At 44.0% G+C, this 21,947-nt stretch overlaps 1 protein-coding gene across 3 annotated transcripts in view; it reads left to right on the top strand.

The window, feature by feature from the left end:
* The first annotated feature begins 236 nt into the window (after positions 1-236).
* TNXB (tenascin XB) overlaps positions 237-21,947 on the top strand; it is a 51,241-nt gene continuing 29,530 nt past the window's right edge. For 2 of the 3 annotated variants that reach the window (XM_075259292.1, XM_075259291.1), the window contains exons 1-6: positions 237-612; positions 9,848-10,080; positions 16,601-18,976; positions 19,595-19,719; positions 20,160-20,310; positions 21,398-21,661. In XM_075259292.1, coding sequence (XP_075115393.1) covers positions 9,879-10,080; positions 16,601-18,976; positions 19,595-19,719; positions 20,160-20,310; positions 21,398-21,661 — 3,118 coding nt within the window. In that variant the 5' untranslated portion in view covers positions 237-612; positions 9,848-9,878. The remainder of the gene's footprint in view (positions 613-9,847; positions 10,081-16,600; positions 18,977-19,594; positions 19,720-20,159; positions 20,311-21,397; positions 21,662-21,947) is intronic. The other variant, XM_075259293.1, reaches the window with a different exon arrangement.

Raw genomic sequence — 21,947 nt, 5'->3', positions numbered from 1 at the left:
CGTGTCCTATACATAACTAAGGGAGCAGCTGTGTGTGGGGGGAGCTCTACAGGCAGGAGAGATAAGGGGCTGCCAGGCTGTCTCACTGCTATCTATCTCAGGGGAAGTAATGGAATGTCAGACATGTTCCCCCCCTGACATTGGGCATTGGGTGAGGGTCTATCAGTCCCATAGACATAGCAACATTTGTAGCAAGCATATGATGATGATGATGGTGGTAGAAGGGGAAGAGAATGAGCAGCAGGGGGAGAGGGAAGGAGCAGAGAGAAGCCTGGAAGACGCATTGATGTCATTACAGATGTGATCAGGACTTTAGCCATGACATCAGAACTTGGACGTAACTTTCCCTCCCTTCTCCCGGTCTCACTCTCTCCATCTGTCAGTCATTGTGCAGCTACCCAGAACACAGGGAGTCAGAGTGGATCGCAGCCATCCACATCCACACACGGGGCTGGAGACATCACACAAACATCTGGGAGAGGGACGTAAGAGGAGGACGGACGGGCAGAGGCCACAGGTAGTAGGGTGAGCGGTGCGCAGTGCCCCCCAGGTGCCCCCAGAAGAATTGGGATTGTATTCACACAAGGCAGAGAAACTTCTCCTGTTTATAAGGTGAGTGGCTGCCTGTGCAGTAATCCCCAGATTATATCGTCCTGTATCAGATTATACATATATCGTACTGTATCAGATTCTTTCATACATATTACATTGTAGTGTATCAGCTTGTATCATACATATTCTATCATGTCACTTTATACAGATGTCACAGTCTATAACTGGGATCGGATAATTTACTACAGTAGCAAACAAAAGTCAAGTTAAAGTTTACTGTAAATGTTTATTTCATGTATTAACCGTAGTGTTAAACTTTTGCTGCATTTCTATACTTCAGTACGCATTATCATACCATATAATATTGTGCTATGTTATATTTTACTGTACTATGTCATATGATACTATGCCGTGTTATCTCTTGTTATAACATATCATACTTCTATCATAGTGCACTTTATGATACCGTATAATATTGTAGCATAACATCTCTTAGGATACTGAATAATATTATATCTTCTCATAACATATCACACTGTATCAGATTGTATCATGTCATACGATCCCATATCATATTATATATTAAATTATATTACAATTTATGATACTATATCATATGATACCACTATTATAGATCATACAAGATCATATAGTACACATTATCATACCGTATAATAGCATATAATAGAATATGATCATATTATACCTGGTATATTTATCATAACATCATACTATATCATATATGAAATATATCAGGTTATGTCATATGTTATACCTTACTATATCATACAATATTGTATCATATTATAATCTATCATTCCTTATAATAAGACACATCATAGATAATATATCATATAATATGTTACCAAACACTTCAGAAGTATGAGAGATGCTTAACTTCTAGTGTACCATATACAATGATAGCAATAGATATATTATATGCCATACCATACAGTATATATTAAACGTATCATTACTATATATAGTGATATAATATCAGATCATCATATAATACTGTATACTTCATGTCATAAAAGAACATGTAATAACATGTTATTGTTTCCGTCACACAGTGTTACATTGTATCAGATCATGTTATATCATATATTCCATATCTCATATTCTACAATCACATTAGCGGGATCATCTTTCACTGAACTATTTGGAAACCTGAATCTGAGTTTCCAATGGAAGTTTTTCAGATGAGAACAATAGAGTAACCCTCTCCCTGCAGGTGCTGCTGTTTCTGGACGTCTCATTGGTATCTAGTCATGGCACAGCACAGGCGGCCATACAAGTGCCAGGATCCTGCGGATGGACATGTGGATGCTGTATATATCATGATAGATATTATGTTGTATATTATATATTATATATATCCTCACGTACTAGGAATATAATGTATAAGATAATATGCCAGTGATATATAATGGGGGGCGCTGCTGCTTAGGGGTGTCATAGATGATGAAGCCGTAATTGTCTCCTAAGGACAATGTGTATGCAGGAGGTGCAATGGTTAACTCTTGGTGCCTGAGGACACAAATACAGCGCCGGGGGTTCAGGTTCACAATCCTAGAGGAGGTTTGATGGAAAGGAAGAAGCTGCAGAGCATCGCACCCACATGATGCATAAGGACTGGCAATGATGGAATTTCAGGGTTACCCATCATGACTTGGGAGCCCTGGAAATGTTATATAGAATTCTAAGTGCAAAGTGTGTCAGTGTGCTGTACCCCAAGTGTAGCCCAAGTGCACCCCATCATACCCCAAGTGTAGCCCAAGTGCACCCCATCATACCCCAAGTGTAGCCCAAGTGCACCCCATCATACCACAAGTGTAGCCCAAGTGCACCCCATCATACCCCAAGTGTAGCCCAAGTGTCAGCATACCATTGTCCTGTACCCCGTGTCAGTGTGTTATTATCCTGTACCCCATTGTACCCCAAGTATTTCCATGTCTTTATCTTGTACCCTGTGTCCAAATTTCATTATCCTGTACCCCAAGTGTCAGTGTGTCATTGTCCTATATCTCAAATGTAAGTGTCATTATACTGTACCCCAGGTGTCATCCTGTCATTATACTGTACCCCAGTTGTCAGTGTCTCATTGTCCTGTACCCCGGGTATAAGTGTCATTGTCCTGTACCCTAAGTGCGGGTGTCATTGTCCTGTACCCCAAGTGAGGGTGTCATTGTCCTGTACCCCAAGTGCAGGTGTCATTGTCCTGTACCCCAAGTGCGGGTGTCATTGTCCTGTACCCCAAGTGAGGGTGTCATTGTCCTGTACCCCAAGTGAGGGTGTCATTGTCCTGTACCCCAAGTGCGGGTGTCATTGTCCTGTACCCCAAGTGCAGGTGTCATTTTCCTGTACCCCAAGTGCGGGTGTCATTGTCCTGTACCCCAAGTGCGGGTGTCATTGTCCTGTACCCCAAGTGCGGGTGTCATTGTCCTGTACCCCAAGTGCAGGTGTTATTGTCCTGTACCCCAAGTGCAGGTGTTATTGTCCTGTACCCCAAGTGCGGGTGTCATTGTCCTGTACCCTAAGTGTGGGTGTCATTGTCCTGTACCCCAGGTTTTGGTGCCGCTCTGCTCCGCTTCCCCCTCCCCCCCCAGTAGTTTGCCTTGATCCCACTGGGGCTTCTTGCTGGATCTCCTAAACACAATCGCACCTTCTGGAATTCTAGAAATGACGCTCCTTGTCCTGCTGTGGGATTCTCTGCTGTTCGGAGCTGTCAGGTTCGTCTTCTGTGACAGGTCAGGAATTAATCATATTCTGCACTCCTGAGTGTAAAGTGTGAGAACTGCTCCTGTCTGCACAGGCCACAAATAGGCTCATGTCTTATAGATGGCCATACACAATATCAGGGACTAGATCCACAAGAACAACAAAAAAACTCACAAAAATGTTTCAAAAAATTGGCAATAAATATAAATGACGGGCATTAAAAAAGTGTACAATTATTTGGATACTCTGTTACAATACTTCATAGCCATCTCTGTACCCAGGAACTAATATGGCCGCCATCACAGCGGTGCCACCGGTTAAGGAATAATCCGAATATTACTCCATACTCCCCTTCATCCAATAAATATTGTCAATGTGTTCATCATAAAATATCAGCTGCACATAAACGCGGGCGGGGGAGAGGGGGGACGGGCTTTAGGACGTCGATTCATGTTGAGATTTTCTAGTGTCCTCAATATCTAGAGTAGGTATAAAAACATCTCTACTGGCTATACTATACTGAAAGGGTTAACGCAAGCATCAGGTTTATGGCAAACAAGAGGAAATGTAGCAATAGCGCCCCTAGTGGTTTAGTGCTGACATAGGGTTACGTTCTAGGGCAGGTAAGTGGCGAATATTTCCATCACTGGTGATCCAGAGCAAGGAAAAAGGTTTAATTTCTAGTAAGATTTCCAGGTGGTCTTAAGTGGGAAAGGGGTTAATGTTAAGCATCCTTGGTGGTCTACAGCATGGAAGAGGTTAATGTAAAGCAAACCTGGTGGTCTAGAGGAGGGAGAAATTCAATGGATATTCCCACCTTCAGCATGTATAGCATATCCACAAGGTACAGATGTAGCAGAATTATCTGAACTTGTACAATTGGTTAAACTGCTGCAGCGTCGTATCGTGCCACAGAAGATAACAAAAAAATTTCCAATGAGTTTTTACAGTTTTTTGTTGTCTTCTGCGATAAGATATCACTTTGCAGCAATTAAACCAATTGCAGGCGCTGAGGAGAAACTCTGCTACGTCTGTATGTCATAAATAGATGATAGATGGGACCTGCATCTATCTCCAGAATGAAGGACCCCGACCCCATTAATGTCAATATCCCTGGTGGTCTAGAGTGGTGAAGGTATTACTGTGTGTTTGTGATGGTAATATTATCAGCCTCCCTGGTAGTCTAGGGTAGTGAAGACATTACGATGAGCCCCTCCTGATGGTCTAAGGTAGGGAAGCTATCAATATCAACCTTCCTGGTGGTCTAGGGTTGTGACGTTATTACTATCTGCAATCTTAGTGGTGAAGGGTAGTGAAGGTTTTATGGTCAGCCTCCCGGGTAGTCTAGGATAGTGACAGTGTTATTATCAGCCTCCCCCAGGTGGTCTAAGGTGGTAAGCTATTACTCTCAGCCTCCCTGAAGGTGGAGGATAGTGAAGGTATTACTATAGGTCTCCCTGGTGGTGGTGGTGGAGGGGGGTATAGTATTACTATAAGTCTCCCTGATGTTCTAGGGGAGGGGGGTAAAGGTATTCCTGGTGGTTTAGCGCTGTAAACATATCCATGTCAGCATTGCTGGTGGTCTTGTTTGGTGAAGGGGTCAATCATAGCGGGTGTCTAATGTTACCCTACACTATGGAGTTGTGACGACAGGTCATTATAGTTGCCAGTAATGTATACAATTAGACCGAGCCGTATACAATGACATATATGACTGTACACAGTCTCAGCCATGGCATGTCCCGGGCCGCCGGGGTCCGAGCCTCCGTCTACTCTGCAGGTTGTGTATAATGGTTGGTACAACATCCTAAGCTCACATGTAATTCCTGGACACAGGGCACAAGTTATGTAACCGAAATATCTCACCGGCAGCCAACAATAGTTAGAAGGAAATGGAATTTTTTAGTAATAAGGAAAGAGGCGATCATTATTGTTTACTCTGGTAACTACGATTCATTTATTACACGGTGGTGGCGGGGGGGCAGGGGGGCACAGCTGGATGTTCTGTCCAGTCCTATGGGATTGTCTTCTTCTGCTACTTAATTCTTTACCGTACAAGCAGTAAACAGCTTTTGGTCCTTTGCTTGATGTCCCTCTAAGGATCTCGATGATTTACTGACATCTTAGTCTTTGGAGACCTCGATACTCCAGATGTAAGACAGAAAACAGGGACTGTGTATATCGTAACGAATGACAACATTACAACCAGTTATTGGCCCCTTGTAGAAGTACGCCTTAGGGACCAGTTCAGACAGCGCAGACTACTGCTCCCCGACCTGCAGCTCATCTACTGTTGGGAAACTACAACTCTCTGGTCTGTTGCGTTTCCTGGTTGACATATGTGTTGGATCGCAACGACTGTGAGTGAATCCGTTCCCTTAGTTGATTCTGCTAATTTTGGAATCCGTTGTGCGACCAACTTCTGATGACCATGGACCCCAATTCTCCAACCTTTGCCGATAGACTGGGAAAGTTGAGTTTCCTTGTGTTGCGTTTCCATGTGGTGCCCACTGTAGGGCAAAATTGATGATAAATGTAACACAAAGCGTTCCGGGACACCAGAGTTGAACCTGGTATTACAAACTTCTCAATCTTCTATTATAGATGAAGTTCCTGAGTAGTGATCCACACTATAGGACATGTCAATGGTGGTTGGCATCATGGGCCAATATAGTTGCCAATGTCCAAAATTTTCAGAAGTCTTAGCAAATTCAGCAGTCTTCACCTGAACAGGAGTATTGACTAACAAAACCACACCCCAAAGTGGGTGGTCCTTCAGTGGGTGATCCAGGAAGAGGCGTGTCTAAAGGTGGGACTTTAAACATCCCTAATTTACAAACTTTATAGTATATGACACCCCCTAAATGTATCAGGGATCGGGGGAGGTAACGGGTTCATTTCCAATGTAAAAGAAGGAAAGTAAAAATGATAGAAAAATAAAACAAAAAGTTTGGTAACGCCAAGGTATTGTCCACTATTGGGACCATGAATGAGTATTCATAAAATATAGTATAGGTGGGATTGCTCTTTAAAGGGATTGTCTGATATTGTGTGTTAGGTCCGGTCACTTTAATGGAGCTGAGCTGCAATACCAGACACAACCCATGGACGGGTGTGGCGCTGCTTCTGTAAGGAAGCAGATATAGTTTCCAAATCTCATAAGCCCCTTTGAGCAAAATTACAGTATAGTTACCGAAAGGCGGCAACTGGAAAGAACATGACCTGATCCGAAAACTTGAAGACCAGATGTCCCAATAAATCCCCCTTCTTGTGCATTGAGTAGATTCGCTCGTTATTTCCAGTAACAGATAATTTCTGTAGATACGGAGAGATCTAAATGGAATCTGGAGTAAACCTGATGTGATATTTTAGAGGAAACCCGAGACGCCTGAAGCGGAGTCATTTCATGAGTCCATAATGAGGTCGCCATTAGACTGATCCCATCTGGAGGTGCCAGACCTCATCTTCGAGACGTCCTGGAAAACCTGAGAGCTTGATGTTTTCACTTGGCGTAAACAATATTGATATAAAACCTGCCTTGGCGACACTTAGTAGTGATTTTGTGGCCGCTGGGGGCACTCGGTGTTGTCTCGCGGCCAGCCTTGATTGGGTGACCTTGTCGGAGCTTTCCCTGGAGTTAATTTAGATTGTTTGCAGGTTTTGTGTTGATGTTGTGCAGACCATAGGAAGCCATATGGAATTCATACAGCACAATGGCTCTAATTGTATGGAATCATCTCCCCCAAACCCCACGTCACCCTCACCTGTCTCTAGTTACTATGTGTCAGATTAACTCTTATCCTCAACGCTCAATTTACTCTCACCCTCCTCTGATTTATGCTTTCTCTTCTTTTTACACTTTATTCTTAGTCACAGTTTACCTTGTTTTTCTGAACTCTTTCTCTACCTCCCACCTTTTTTCTCCCTTTACTCCTGCTTTACCTCCCACCTTCCTTTTTCTCTTCTTCTCCTTTCACTCCTGCTCTACTTTGTATATTCCTTCATTTCCCTTCATTTCTCCTCAACCTCACACATTAATTCTTTTCCCTTCAGTTTTTCATCTTCTGTTTACTTCTGCACATAACAACGTTCGTCTCTTCATTCTTCTACTCTCTTCAAACTCTCTCTTTTCTCCATCTCCCTTCACCTCCTCTGTATCTCACACCTCCCTCCCTCCCTTCCTTCCTTCCCTCCCTCCCTTCCTCCCTTCCTCCCTCCCTCCCTTCCTTCCTTCCTTCCTTCCTTCCTTCCTTCCTTCCCTCCCTCCCTTCCTCCCTTCCTCCCTCCCTTCCTTCCTTCCCTCCCTCCCTCCCTCCCTTCCTTCCTTCCTTCCTTCCTTCCTCCCTCCCTTCTTCCCTTCCCTCCCTCCCTCCTTCCTTCCTTCCCTTCCTTCCTTCCTTCCTTCCTTCCTTCCTTCCTTCCTTCCTTCCTTCCTTCCTTCCTTCCTTTCCTTTCCCTTCCTTCCTTCCTTCCTTCCTTCCTTCCTTCCTTCCTTCCTTCCTTCTCTTACTTGTTCTCTACTGGATAGTCTTCAGTAGTTGATCCCTTTTTAATGGCTAGCTAATAATGGTGACAGATTACAACGTTTCGGAACTCTCGGCTCCTTTCTCAAGTAAATTTAAAGGGATTCTACCATTAAAGCAACTTTTTTTCTAATTACCACGTCGGAATAGCCTTAAGAAAGTCTATTCATCTCCTACCTTTAGATGTGGTCTCCGTCGCGCCATTCCTTAGAAATACCGGTACTTACCGGTATGCTAATGAGGTCTCAGCAGCAATGGGGACGTCCTTCTTCTTCATCTGCCTCCTCCCCTTGTCTGTCGTCTTCTTTCTTCGTCATGTCTGACACCTGCGCAGTCAGCTCTGACACGAGACCCTGTTAGAGCCGACTGCGCATGCCGGACGGCGGCCATATTTCCAAGGCTGCAATTGCGCGCATGCGCAGTACGCTCCTCACATCTTTGCCGAACAGAGTGTACTGCGCATGCTCAGTAAGGTCCGTACAGCCCTCTGATGCCTGGATGAGTTCACTCGCGCGTCGGAGGGCTGTACGGACCTTACTGAGCATGCGCAGTACACTCTGTTCGGCAAAGATGTGAGGAGCATACTGCACATGCGCGCAATTGCAGCCTTGGAAATATGTCCGCCAACTGCGCAGGCGTCAGACATGACGAAGAAAGAAGACAACAGACAAGGGGAGGAGGCAGATGAAGAAGAAGGACACCCCCATTGCTGCCGAGACCTCATTAGCATACCGGTAAGTAACAGTATTTCTAAGGAATGGCACGACGGAGACCACATCTAAAGGTAGGAGACAAATAGCCTTTCTTAAGGCTATTCCGACGTGGTAATTAGAAAAAAAGTTGCTTTAATGGTAGAATCCCTTTTAAAAACCATTTCTGAAGGAGCAGATTTATGTACAAAAGGACACATAGGGATAGAATTCTAGGAGGAAGGGGGGGGGGGATTGTTAGTAATTGGTATAAACAATGTAAACAATTCCAGGTTCTTATCAGTTCTCAGGTCAGTGATTTCTGTAAGATGCCATAAACCCATGTGACAGATTTAACCCCTTCTCCAGTGTTTGAAGCAGGGTCATAAGTTTATACTCATAAATCCGTCACTCTTTCTTTGATTTAAAATTCCCTCTTAAAACCAAAATTTTCATGTGTCCCACTGATAATCTATATGTTGGAGAGACCGGCCAGCAGCTTAGAATGCGTATGAATTCACATCGCCATAGAATTAGAGAACAAAGAATGGACCTTCCTGTATCAAAACATTTCTGCAATGAGGATCATAATATCGCCGATCACATGAAAATTTTGGTTTTAAGAGGGAATTTTAAATCAAAGAAAGAGCGACGGATTTATGAGTGTAAATTTATAACCCTGCTTCAAACACTGGAGAAGGGGTTAAATCTGTCACATGGGTTTATGGCATCTTACAGAAATCACTGACCTGAGACCCTGAGAACTGATAAGAACCTGGAATTGTTACATTGTTTCTACCAATTACTAATAACCCTCTTCCCCTCCTTTCTCTTGGACTTTTATTCCTATGTGCCCTTTTGTACATAAATCTGCTCCTTCAGAAATGGTTTTAAATTTACTTGAGAAAGGAGCCGAGAGATCCGAAACGTTGTAATCTGTCATCATTATTAGTCAGCCATTACAAAGGGATCAACTACTGAAGACTCTCAAGTTTTTTTTTGTAATATTTCCTCCCCACGGGCTAACACGGTGCGAGAACAAACATTTTCCTTGTTCTCTACTGGAGAACTTCCTTCCGTAGCCTTTACTTTCGCTCACCTCTCGCACATGTCAGCAGATAGATGTGTGGTCATAAAGATGAAGCTTGTTGGCAGCGCAACCCCTGTGACTGTACAGAAGAACAGAGGTTGTGCGGCCATCTCTACAGCTCACTATTAGTACTAATCCCCTCTAGCCCACCAGGAATAATGCAATTTTAACCCTAAACCACCCTGTGTAAACGGATAGGAAGGAAAGTTTTGCCATCTCGATCTTTGAAGTCATCTTGTTCATCTTCTAACGTCTTCCCTTCCTTTTCACAGGTGACCCAGGAATCTGTCCCTTTATTTAATAATGTCCCTCCTTTCAATATCTCTCATTATCCTCGTATTTGGGGGATCCCTGTCGGCACCTCCCACCTCTCCGCAGCCTAAATGTCCAGAAGCAGAAGGAGTCCAAAACCTGCTGAAACGTCTGATGATCTTGGAGAAGTTGGTCAGGGACATAAAAGGACAATGTACCTCGAACTGCTGTGGTAATGTACAAAGTGGTGCGGGTAAGTCCATGACAACCAACCCATTGTCCCTGGTACACTCTTTAGCCCTATTATTAACCTTTCTGGTTCCCTATTCCGTTCGGTCACAATGTATCTCTGTGTCTTGATGATCGGGACAGATGTGGTTTCCCAGGATTTGCAGCCATTAAACACTTTAAAAAAAAAATGTTAATAACTTTTCCACTTCACTCTCTTGTACATCTTTGTCCTCACGAACTTTCCTAGTCGCGCCCATCCCTTTAGTAACACACAATATTTCAAGTTTATGGAAAGGGAAAGACTTACTGTGGACCAGAGCAGAATTCCACATGGGCACTTGTCTGCAAAAATAAAAAGCAGATTCAAGATGTCATAGGTCGTGAAGATTAGGTTAGGTGCAACGCGTTTCGAGGTCGGTACTTGCCCCTTACTCAGGTCTAGAGAGTTAGTAGACCAAGGGACAACTGTCCAAATCCAACAAGAGCCAAGGATCAGTCTTCACATGAGTACAACTTTATTAAAGGTTCATCTTTTCCAATATTATCTATGGCAGAAGAACAGGCAAGTGTCAGCCCCAAAATGTGACGGACCTTTGTTGACATTATAATTGTATATGGCGGTATGAGATTCGCTATAAGTTTTTATATCACGTTTGTAAAACTTGTAAAATTTAAATCATCGTCATCCATTGAACCCAAGCCTGGTGATCACCTTGGAGGCTTGTAGAGATGGGATATATTAGGCTGCAAGGATATATAGACTTCAGTGGGACATCTATGTAACCAAAGGAGAGTTAAAGGCAGTGCACCATGGGAAAGTATGCAAATGTGATGGGGTGATGGTCTGTCTGTTACATTAATGTTCCAAAAGGGTATTCTGTTCTCAGTTCCATCCTAGAGATTGGGGGAGGAGGAGTGCGGCACATTAGGTGAAGGATACATGGCAACTCTGGCTGCAACTCCTGTTGTGTGACCATAAAGTGACGTATCGCTCTGCGCCTTCTTCACTAATGTAAGTGAATCAAGTCACATTGTGACCCAGAGGGTGCTACTACTAGTCTCCAAAAATATCCATCAGTGTTCCTTCTCTTTGTGGTTAGTAGTCGCATTGCCCCTGGGGTTACAATGTGGCTCCCCTTACATTAGTGAAGGAATCACAAGGTACCCTGGCATTCATGGGATGTGTGAGAGTGGGCAAAATGGCCCTGTGGCCCCCACCTTATACCACAGCTATTAGCAGCCTCTTTACCAGGGGGATTACCGAGACGTTGTCACAGCACACCACTCATTAGGGTCTTATTCACATGACCGTGTCCGTTTCTTGACTGTGAAAAATGAAAGAGCCAATAAGTTTTTGGTCAGGAGACGTCCTATAGGGAGAGATAGTAAAGGGAGTTATTAGACCATAAACACCCTGCTAAGGAATCTGGGAAAGGCAAATAAGATATTAGTAGAAAAGAGGAGTCTGCTGCTAGCGCCCAGTGGTGAACCTAGTCTCGCTGCTGCCTGAGGCGGCCGCCTCACCTCGCCTCATTAGTGGTGCGCCCTGATCTGGGATTGGACAAACCTACATCCACAGAAGATCTGGGCTTAGTTCTACAAGATGGCGGCGGGAATAACCTCCCTGCCCAGTTCTGCCAAATACTGTCTGCAAGTACCGAGAAGAACTGATGGAGGGCAAAGGGCAAAGGTCACACCGAACATTGATGGGATTTACATTTCTTTTATCTTCATTCACTTCAATTTGATAATGGATAAAAGCAATCTATTAACCCTTCTATTTTTGAAAGCTTTCTTACCTTTGCTTTGAGACAATTGCCCTTTAAATGTACTTTGAAGTGTTTTTTGGGGAAGGGGGGAGAGGCAGGTCTCCGTCCATATCTGGCGCGATGGCTAACAATCGCTGCGTTCCCGCTAGACTCATAAAACACTGTTTATCCAGATTCGCAGACTGTAGAAATACTCATTGTAACTGGACAGCAGTCAGATTTTCTGTGGGAGGAGAAGATAAAAACATATTTTAATACCGTTGCCAGCTTTGAATAGTTCGATGCTCTTCGTGGCCGTTCCCGTCTATCGCCCTTCAGCAATAATCCCCCGTCCCATTACATTTAATGAGCAGCTTCCCCTTTTACAAAGCGCAGGAAACATTACCTACCTGCCCGCACCGACCTCGGAGACCGAGGCCAAAACCAAAGTCATAAAGCTGGCACGAGGCGTGGAGTCACCGAATGACACGACCTGAGGCAGGAACACATGTCACGGTGACAAATGGCGGGGATGGCTCGTAAAATGAGACAGTTCTATGGTTCCTGGAAGAAAGTGGATATAATCCGCAGAGTCAATGACTTATTTATTCCTGTTTAATGTCTTGTTTAATGTTCAAGAACTTCACAAAGACCCGTAGAAGCAGAAATATTACCGAGGTGATGCTGGCGACGGCAACGAAACTTCAGCGTAGAAGCAAAAGCCATCTGTAGAAGAGGCTGCCATGTCAGATGAGGTCCAACATTCTGCACTCATACATTTCTTAAAGGGGGTTTTTCGGGACAAGATGTTTCTAATTTGTCCTTAGGCAATATAAAACTCTTGGGAGTCCAACTCTCAGCACCCCCATCAATCCGCTGATCATGGCAAACAATGGCACCTCCTCCTCAGGCCGTACTCTGGACGTCCTATACTTACTAGCATTGGTGCAGCGTATTACAGCTTTGTCCCGTACAATGCCGCAGTGCCGCACATTGCTGTTACTTTATGTATAGCATGCCCCCAAAGTAGTCTCCGCTGGCAACTGATGATGGTTTGCAGTCTCCAAAGTTAGATGTGAGAGTCGGTAAAAGTGGGGTCTGAACAATTCGAGGTCCATACGATATTATTTTGAGTCCCCAGTCCCTGAATTAATAAGGGGCTCCGGATTCCTAATAATTCAACCGCAATCCCATGCAACAGAGTTGCCGTCTACATAGTCAGAAACTTGCATAGATTTCAGATATAACTCATGACAGCTTTCTGGTCTATAAACTTGGTGGTCGGAGGTTCCCCCAAACTAGTACATCTTGGTCTCCACCCCACGCCACCCACTTTCATAAAAAGTAGCAAATGGGATACAGAAGGACCAAAGTGGTGAATGTTTGGTACAAGAGAGGGCTGTGAACCAAAGATATGCCACGTTTACATCCATCTGCACCAGGTGGATCTGCTTTAGGGAAATGTACAGGTGACATGTATCAGATCACACATACAGTGGGGCAAAAAAGTATTTAGTCAGTCACCAATAGTGCAAGTTCCACCACTTAAAAAGATGAGAGGCGTCTGTAATTTACATCATAGGTAGACCTCAACTATGAGAGACAAAATGAGAAAACAAATCCAGAAAATCACATTGTCTGATTTTGTAAGAATTTATTTGCAAATTTTGGTGGAAAATAAGTATTTGGTCAGTAACAAAATTTCATCTCAATACTTTGTTCTATATCCTTTGTTGGCAATGACAGAGGTGAAACGTTTTCTGTAAGTCTTCACAAGGTTGGCACACACTGTTGTTGGTATGTCGGCCCATTCCTCCATGCAGATCTCCTCTAGAGCAGTGATGTTTTGGGGCTGTCGCTTGGCAACACAGACTTTCAACTCCCTCCAAAGGTTTTCTATAGGGTTGAGATCTGGAGACTGGCTAGGCCACTCCAGGACCTTGAAATGCTTCTTACAAAGCCACTCCTTCGTTGTCCTGGCGGTGTGCTTTGGATCATTGTCATGTTGAAAGACCCAGCCACGTTTCATCTTCAATGCCCTTACTGATAGAAGGAGGTTTGCACTCAAAATCTCACGATACATGGCCCCATTCATTCTTTCATGTACCCGGATCAGTCGTCCTGGCCCCTTTGCAGAGAAACAGCCCCAAAGCATGATGTTTCCACCCCCATGCTTTACAGTAGGTATGGTGTTTGATGGATGCAACTCAGTATTCTTTTTCCTCCAAACACGAAAAGTTGTGTTTCTACCAAACAGTTCCAGTTTGGTTTCATCAGACCATAGGACATTCTCCCAATACTCTTCTGGATCATCCAAATGCTCTCTAGCAAACTTCAGACGGGCCCGGCCATGTACTGGCTTAAGCAGTGGGACATGTCTGGCACTGCAGGATCTGAGTCCCTGGCGGCGTAGTGTGTTACTGATGGTAGGCTTTGTTACATTGGTCCCAGCTCGCTGCAGTTCATTCACTAGGTCCCCCGCGTGGTTCTGGGATTTTTGCTCACCGTTCTTGTGATCATTTTGACCCCACGGGGTGAGATTTTGCGTGGAGCCCCAGATCGAAGGGGATTATCAGTGGTCTTGTATGTCTTCCATTTTCTAATTATTGCTCCCACAGTTGATTTCTTCAATCCAAGCTGGTTGCCTATTGCAGATTCAGTCTTTCCAGCCTGGTGCAGGGCTACAATTTTGTTTCTGGTGTCCTTTGGCACCTCTTTGGTCTTCACCATAGTGGAGTTTAGAGTCTGACTGTTTGAGGGTGTGCACAGGTGTCTTTTTATACTGATAACAAGTTTAAACAGGTGCCATTACTACAGGTAATGAGTGGAGGAAAGAGGAGACTCTTAAAGAAGAAGTTACAGGTCTGTGAGAGCCAGAAATCTTGATTGTTTGTAGGTGACCAAATACTTATTTTCCACCATAATTTGCAAATAAATTCTTACAAAATCAGACAATGTGATTTTCTGGATTTGCTTTCTCATTTTGTCTCTCATAGTTGAGGTCTACCTATGATGTAAATTACAGACGCCTCTCATCTTTTTAAGTGGTGGAACTTGCACTATTGGTGACTGACTAAATACTTTTTTGCCCCACTGTATCTATCGAAGTCTATGGAGAGGGGATGGGGGAGGATTGAGCAGAGAGAGAGAGAGAGGAAGATGGCAGCAGAAACTCAGGTTTCGATCACAGTCAAGTACTTTATTCACATCAGTACAGGTCAGTAGTTCTCTATATATGTCCTGGGGCTGTTTCTGAGTATGAGATTCTCCTCTACGTACTGTGAGCAGTGTCTGGCAGATAGTCTACAGTGCCCGGCTCAGGGAGAACTACAGACAGAGCCTGCGGAAGGGGAGACATGAGACATTGCAGAATACAAGCTGTATACTGGCCAGATATAGTGTTACTCCTCATGTACACACACCGTACTATATACAGTCCTATGAAAAAGTTTGGGCCCTATTAATCTTAATCATTTTTAGTTCTAAATATTTTGGTGTTTGCAGCAGCCATTTCAGTTTGATATATCTAATAACTGATGGACACAGTAATATTTCAGGATTGAAATGAGGTTTATTGTACTAACAGAAAACAGGCGACCATCTAACTTAACTGAACTTGAATTGTTTGTCCAAAATCCCTTCATCCAGGATCCAGGAACTGATTAAAAGCTACAGGAAGCGACTAGAGGCTGTTATCTTTGCAAAAGGAGGATGTACTAAATATTAATGTCACTTTTCTGTTGAGGTGCCCATATTTTTGCACCGGTCAAATTTTGGTTTAATGCATATTGCACATTTTCTGTTAGTACAATAAACCTCATTTCAATCCTGAAATATTACTGTGTCCATCAGTTATTAGATATATCAAACTGAAATGGCTGTTGCAAACACCAAAATATTTAGAACTAAAAATGATTAAGATTAATAGGGGTGCCCAAACTTTTTCATAGGACTGTATATAGTCTCTTTAGAGGTTAGGTACCCTATAAGAATTCCTTATAGTTTGATGAAAGTGAGTGTTGGGAATATAGCACAGCCCAATGGTGAGAACCAGAGGGGTTCATGTGACGCCTCCGCTAAACCTAGAGACTCTATAAACAACTGCCCCCTTATTGGCTCTCCGCAGGGTAGTCACTGTATATGTGTATAAAAGAGACATAGTGCAGGCAGGTTTGTCTAGGCTCCGCGCCCGCCTGTACTCCCGGCTGTCAGGCTGCTGGAGTATTATGTATTAGACCACAGAATGTGCTATGGATATAGAGCGGCTTGTATACTCTGTTTCCTGGTGAATAAGATAATGCGGCTGATGGAACCAGAAAGAATAGATGTGAATGATTAGAACTATCTGTGATAAGGGGGACAGATATGGAAAGTTTCATAATCCAATATGGAAAGAAATAACAAATACTCTCTCGGGAATGTATATTTTGCCTTCCTCTGGATCAATAGATAGATAGACAGACAGATAGATAGATAGGAGATAGATAGATAGATAGATAGATAGGAGATAGATAGATAGATAGATAGATAGATAGATGGATAGATAGGAGATACATAGATAGATAGATAGATAGATAGATAGATAGATAGATAGGAGATAGATAGATAGGAGATAGATAGATAGATAGATAGATAGATAGATAGATAGGAGATAAATAGATAGGAGATATATAGATAGATAGATAGATAGATAGATAGATAGATAGATAGATAGATAGATAGATAGATAGATATTAGATCATCCATTAATCTCTTTCTTCTTGTCATCTTTCTAATAGAGTTCCTTTCTTCCAGATGACCCGGCCAGCTTGAAGCCTCCTCCTTGTACCCAGGCTGTTGAGGATTGCCCTGGAGGTTGTGGCGGTGACTCTCGTGGCACTTGTGTAGATGGGCAGTGCCAGTGCAAAGACGGTTATATGGGAGACAAATGCGAACTACAAACCTGCCCCGAGGACTGTAATGACCAGGGCCGATGTGTGAAGGGTCGTTGCATTTGCTTTAAGGGATTCTCTGGCACGTCTTGTGGTTATAAAGCCTGTCCCAACAACTGCAACCATCATGGACAGTGTGAAGATGGAGCTTGTGTCTGTGATTCCGGGTTCACTGGGGAAGACTGCAGCTCTAGAACCTGCCCCAAAAACTGCATGAATCATGGGAAGTGTGAACGAGGCCTCTGTGTCTGCTATCCGGGATTTTCTGGCCCAGACTGTGGTATAAAGACCTGTCCCAGAACCTGCCTAAACCGAGGAAGATGTGAAAATGGAGTGTGTGTCTGCCGACCAGGCTTCTCTGGAGAGGACTGTGGCACAAGAGGTTGTCCCAACAACTGCCAAGGCCGTGGCGATTGTGAAGATGGAGTCTGCGTTTGTGATACTGGATTTACGGGTCCAGACTGCGGTATTAGGACTTGTCTCAATGACTGCAATGGTAACGGCAGATGCGAAGATGGAGTTTGTGTTTGTGACAGTGGGTATTTTGGAGAGGACTGCGCATATTCGGGCTGTCCTGAGGACTGTAATGAGCAAGGACAATGTATTTCTGGAAAGTGCGTATGTGATCCTGGATTTGTTGGTGCAGATTGTGGAATCAGGATCTGCTCAGAAGAGTGTGAAAAACGTGGCCGATGTGAGGACGGAGAATGCGTTTGTAATCCGGGGTTCACAGGGCCTGATTGTGAGATCAGGACTTGCCCCAGTAACTGTAACAACCAGGGCAAATGTGAAGATGGTGAATGTATCTGTAATTCTGGATACACAGGAGTGGACTGCAAATCCAGAACCTGCCCCAACAAATGTCACAATCGGGGTCGGTGTGAAGATGGAGTATGTATCTGTAACTCTGGATTTTCTGGACCAGACTGTGGTTCCAAAGCTTGCCCGAAGAACTGTAGTGGAAATGGACAGTGTATCAATGGCAAGTGTATTTGTAATACTGGATTTGGTGGTCCAGTTTGTGGGGCCAGAACATGTCCAGCTGAATGCACTAGACATGGTCGGTGTGTGAGGGGAAATTGTGTCTGCAACCCTGGCTACACAGGAGTGGACTGCACTATCAGAACTTGCCCCAAAAACTGTCATGACAGAGGTCGCTGTGAAGGAGGCGTATGCTTCTGTGATTCTGGATATACCGGTCTAGATTGTGGCACGAAGACATGCCCCAACAATTGCTACGATCGGGGCCACTGTGAAGACGGGACATGCGTTTGCGATTATGGATTTACTGGTGTAGACTGTGGTACGAGGACATGTCCAAATGACTGCAACAATCGGGGCCGGTGTGATGATGGCGTTTGCATTTGTGATTCTGGATACAACGGTCAAGATTGTCAGTCTAGAACATGTCCAAAGGATTGTAATAACCGGGGCAGGTGTGAAGATGGAACGTGTGTCTGCGACTTTGGATATACTGGTCTAGACTGTGGCTCTAGAACTTGTCCCAATGATTGTAACAACCAAGGTCGGTGTGAAGATGGTCGATGTGTTTGTGATTCTGGTTACATGGGCCCAGACTGCGGAGCTAGAACATGTCCAGATGACTGTAACGATCGTGGTAGTTGTGATGATGGAAAATGCATCTGTTACCAGGGATATACCGGACCGTACTGTGAGATAAGAGCGTGTCCCAATAATTGCAACAATCGGGGATATTGTGACGATGGGATCTGCCAGTGTGATCCTGGCTACACTGATATAGACTGTGGCCTTAAAACCTGTCTCAATGACTGTTCAAACCAGGGCCAATGTGATGATGGCGTCTGTGTTTGTGATTCTGGATACTCTGGCCAGGACTGCAGCTCTAGAACATGCCCAGAGAACTGTCATAACCAAGGAAGGTGTGATGATGGGAAATGTGTCTGCAACCCTGGATTTACAGGTTTGGACTGTGGATCTCAAGCATGTCCTGACAACTGTAATGCCCATGGACGTTGTGAAGATGGTATCTGTATCTGTAATCCTGGTTTCACGGGACCCAGTTGTGGATCTAAAGTGTGCCCCAAAAACTGTAACAATAATGGCCAGTGTGTGAATGGGAAATGCATCTGTAATACTGGGTACATCGGGCCAGTCTGTGGAACCAAGACTTGTCCAGGAAACTGCTACGGACGAGGAAAATGTACAAATGGTGTCTGCATATGTAAGAAGGGCTTCAGTGGTCCTGACTGCTCATCTGGTAAGTTCTTTGGCAAATTTGGCAAACTAGATTTGGACCCTGGTCTGCGGGACATACCATAAGACACAGTTTGTGGCCCCCTCCTGATGGTGGTTTTAGTCATTGCTTGTTGACCATCCATGCTTAGTAATTTCACAATTCCTTTTGGAAAGTGGAGCATGCATGTGCAATGGGGGGACCGGGAAAGTTAACAGTCTGCCGACAGCCTAGTAATGTCTATGGCCTACCTAAGCTCTACTAGTATCTCATAAACACAAGTATTACAATCCACACCGACATCCCAAAATTTATCAAAATGAGTTCTCCTCTAGAGGAAGAGAACTGTTTCTAATGCCACTCATCCAGCCAACCATTTGGGTCAGGAACCCCAAAACAACTGTCTACAGATCGATGTCTCTTCCTTTAGAAAGTGACCCGAGTTTGGCTGACATCCAAAGTCATTTTTCAGGGCTCTTTAATGACTTGACGTACAGGGTAGCTACCTACAATATGGTGGCAGTGACAGTCTTCTTCCTTCTGGAGGAGAACACATTTTATTGCCAGGTGTCAGCTGGGGTCTCTGCAAGGAGAAACCAGACCCCCAGAGCTCTAAGTAATGACTACTTTACTGTTTTGTAGAAGTTACGGAAATATTTGAGATCACCGGCCTTCATGTGATCTCACAAGAAGAATCAGCAGTCACCTTGGAGTGGGACCAACCTCCATCTGCCCCTGACTCATATGACATCACTTTCAAAGCCAAGGTAGGACAACAATGGTGGAGTGGAGTCCTGGTTGTAGAGGTCTATTGTGTGAGTTAATAGAAGGGTTCAGCCATTCAGAAGAGTGTCTCCTGCTCTGGAGGACCGGTATTGCCCTGCATTATATAGACAAACTATTAATTAGAATGTGTAATGCTTAGTTTCCCCTGTGGTGGCGCTGTAGGGAAATTGAACACTTACTGCCTGATTTGCCTTCAAATTTCAGCTGATCATGGCAGGGGGACACGTTTTGATCTGCTTATTATCAGGGACCTTTCTAATAAGTGGAGTGGAGTACCTCTTCAATTTACCCCCACAAAGTGCCCTTGTCCTTTATGATCTAAGAGTTTGATTGTCCAAAATTCCTACTGGTTACCTTTTAATGGACTAGTTTTTTTCCCCTTAAAAACAATTTTGATGTGTAATGGTTGTTTATAATACAGAAAGAAAATGGCGCCATAACCAACACCATCGATGGCTCATCGACCACATTTCATCAAACCGGCCTCGCTCCAGGAGAAGAATATATCATAAACATGCAACCTCGGAAAGGCTCAACACTAGGGCCCGAAACCTCCATAACCGCCAAAACAAGTGAGTATAGCCTGGACCCGAGCCAGCGTAATGCAGCAAGAACGGTTGGAGGGGGTAAAGGAGTCGACAGAAGCAAGATAGTCCCAAACATAAGCTTTGTACCATTTGCCAGGCCAGGATCTGCGTTTCTCATTGACAGGCTAATTGGTAGAGCGAGATGTGTTCCACAGTTAAATCTTTATTGGTGGAAATATTGGATCCTTCCAAAATAGCTGGGATCGGCCGCCCAGACTTTATTTTTTTGGAAAAAAATATGAATGAAGCAAAACAGAAGAAAATAGACTCCTCTGAAAATATTTGGACATCGAAAGACTCATGTGTTGGCCATCTGAAGCCGTATACACATGGGCGCCCATGTGACTTCAATTTTTTTTTGTAATAAAACTAATGTATAGCTTTGCTTAGGTGCCAAGAACATTCCATTAGATGTCTTCTTGTATATTTATTGTATGGCTTAAAGGTTTTATGTTTGTCGCTTCTCCAAGAAGAGATGGAGCATAACCTGCACCCCAAGAGTCCAGGGAGCGCACAGGAGCTACATGCAAAGCCGTATCTATGTGTATAGTGTTACTATCCTGCCAGATCTCCTAACAATATAACACATCTGGAACTAACTCATCCCCTTGCTAATAATATAATGGCTCTGCCAATTCTGCCCCAGTCTACACAGCAAAGCCAAACAGTAAACTGTAGAAAACGGGAATTGCCCTTTTTGTGTATTCTAGTGGCTGGTGTAAAAACATAGCCTAGGCATATATTTCCATTATAGGGGCATGGATTCTCTGGGATTGTGAGAGATCTCCATTCCAGAATATTGACACTGCTCTTGAGTCATCCATAAGATGAATTCTCAACTTGCATGAAGGTGAACCGAGCATTTTAGGATCTTTGACAAACTGAGTTGGTGCAACTATTTTGGCAAGCATTGGAAGTTTGGAAGTCCATACCAAGCAACCAAGATAACATGTGCATTCATAGATGAGCCTTGGTCATGGCTCTTGTCGAAGTCATCGAGTCTAAGTCTATGTGGTAAAGTAGGTTTGCCAAGTTGATTGTTATGATGTTCTTGTTATGTTCCTTCTTTTAGAGATTGAGACTCCACGTGGTTTCCGTGTGTCCGATGTCACCTATTCTTCTTTACTCCTAAGATGGGAAAGGCCTCAGTCTCTTCCTGACCGATACATTGTGACCCTTATTAATCCCAATGGGAAGGAGAAGAAATTGAGGGTCCCTGGGAAGGGAGATAGGATCAAAGTAACTGGCCTGGAAGAGAACACAGAGTACAGAGTCCTACTGAGAGCTGAGAAAGGACAGGAGCACAGCCAAGATACCGAGATCACCGGAACTACAGGTGAAACAAGGGGAGCAGAGGGGACGGGTGAGAGGAAAAATCACAACATGATGGTAGTGGTGTATGGGTGCAACCAAAGAGTGTGTGACTGCTGGGTGACCACCACAATATAAGAGAGAGTTTGAAACATGGGAGTCATAAAAAACCCTTTTATTAACCCTCTATAACCCTTATTTCTGATTCCAGGAGCAGTTTGTCAAAGTTCTAGAGGGACACTTTTGTCCAAGCGAACTTTCTAATTGACTTTTCTTTGTAGGTCTTCCTTTACAGGCCTGAGAGCGCTAAC

Source organism: Leptodactylus fuscus, chromosome 11 (assembly GCF_031893055.1).
Source record: "Leptodactylus fuscus isolate aLepFus1 chromosome 11, aLepFus1.hap2, whole genome shotgun sequence".
Classification (NCBI taxonomy): domain Eukaryota; kingdom Metazoa; phylum Chordata; class Amphibia; order Anura; family Leptodactylidae; genus Leptodactylus; species Leptodactylus fuscus.
Note: the sequence above shows the minus strand (reverse complement) of the source record. Positions and strands in the feature narration are given on the sequence as shown.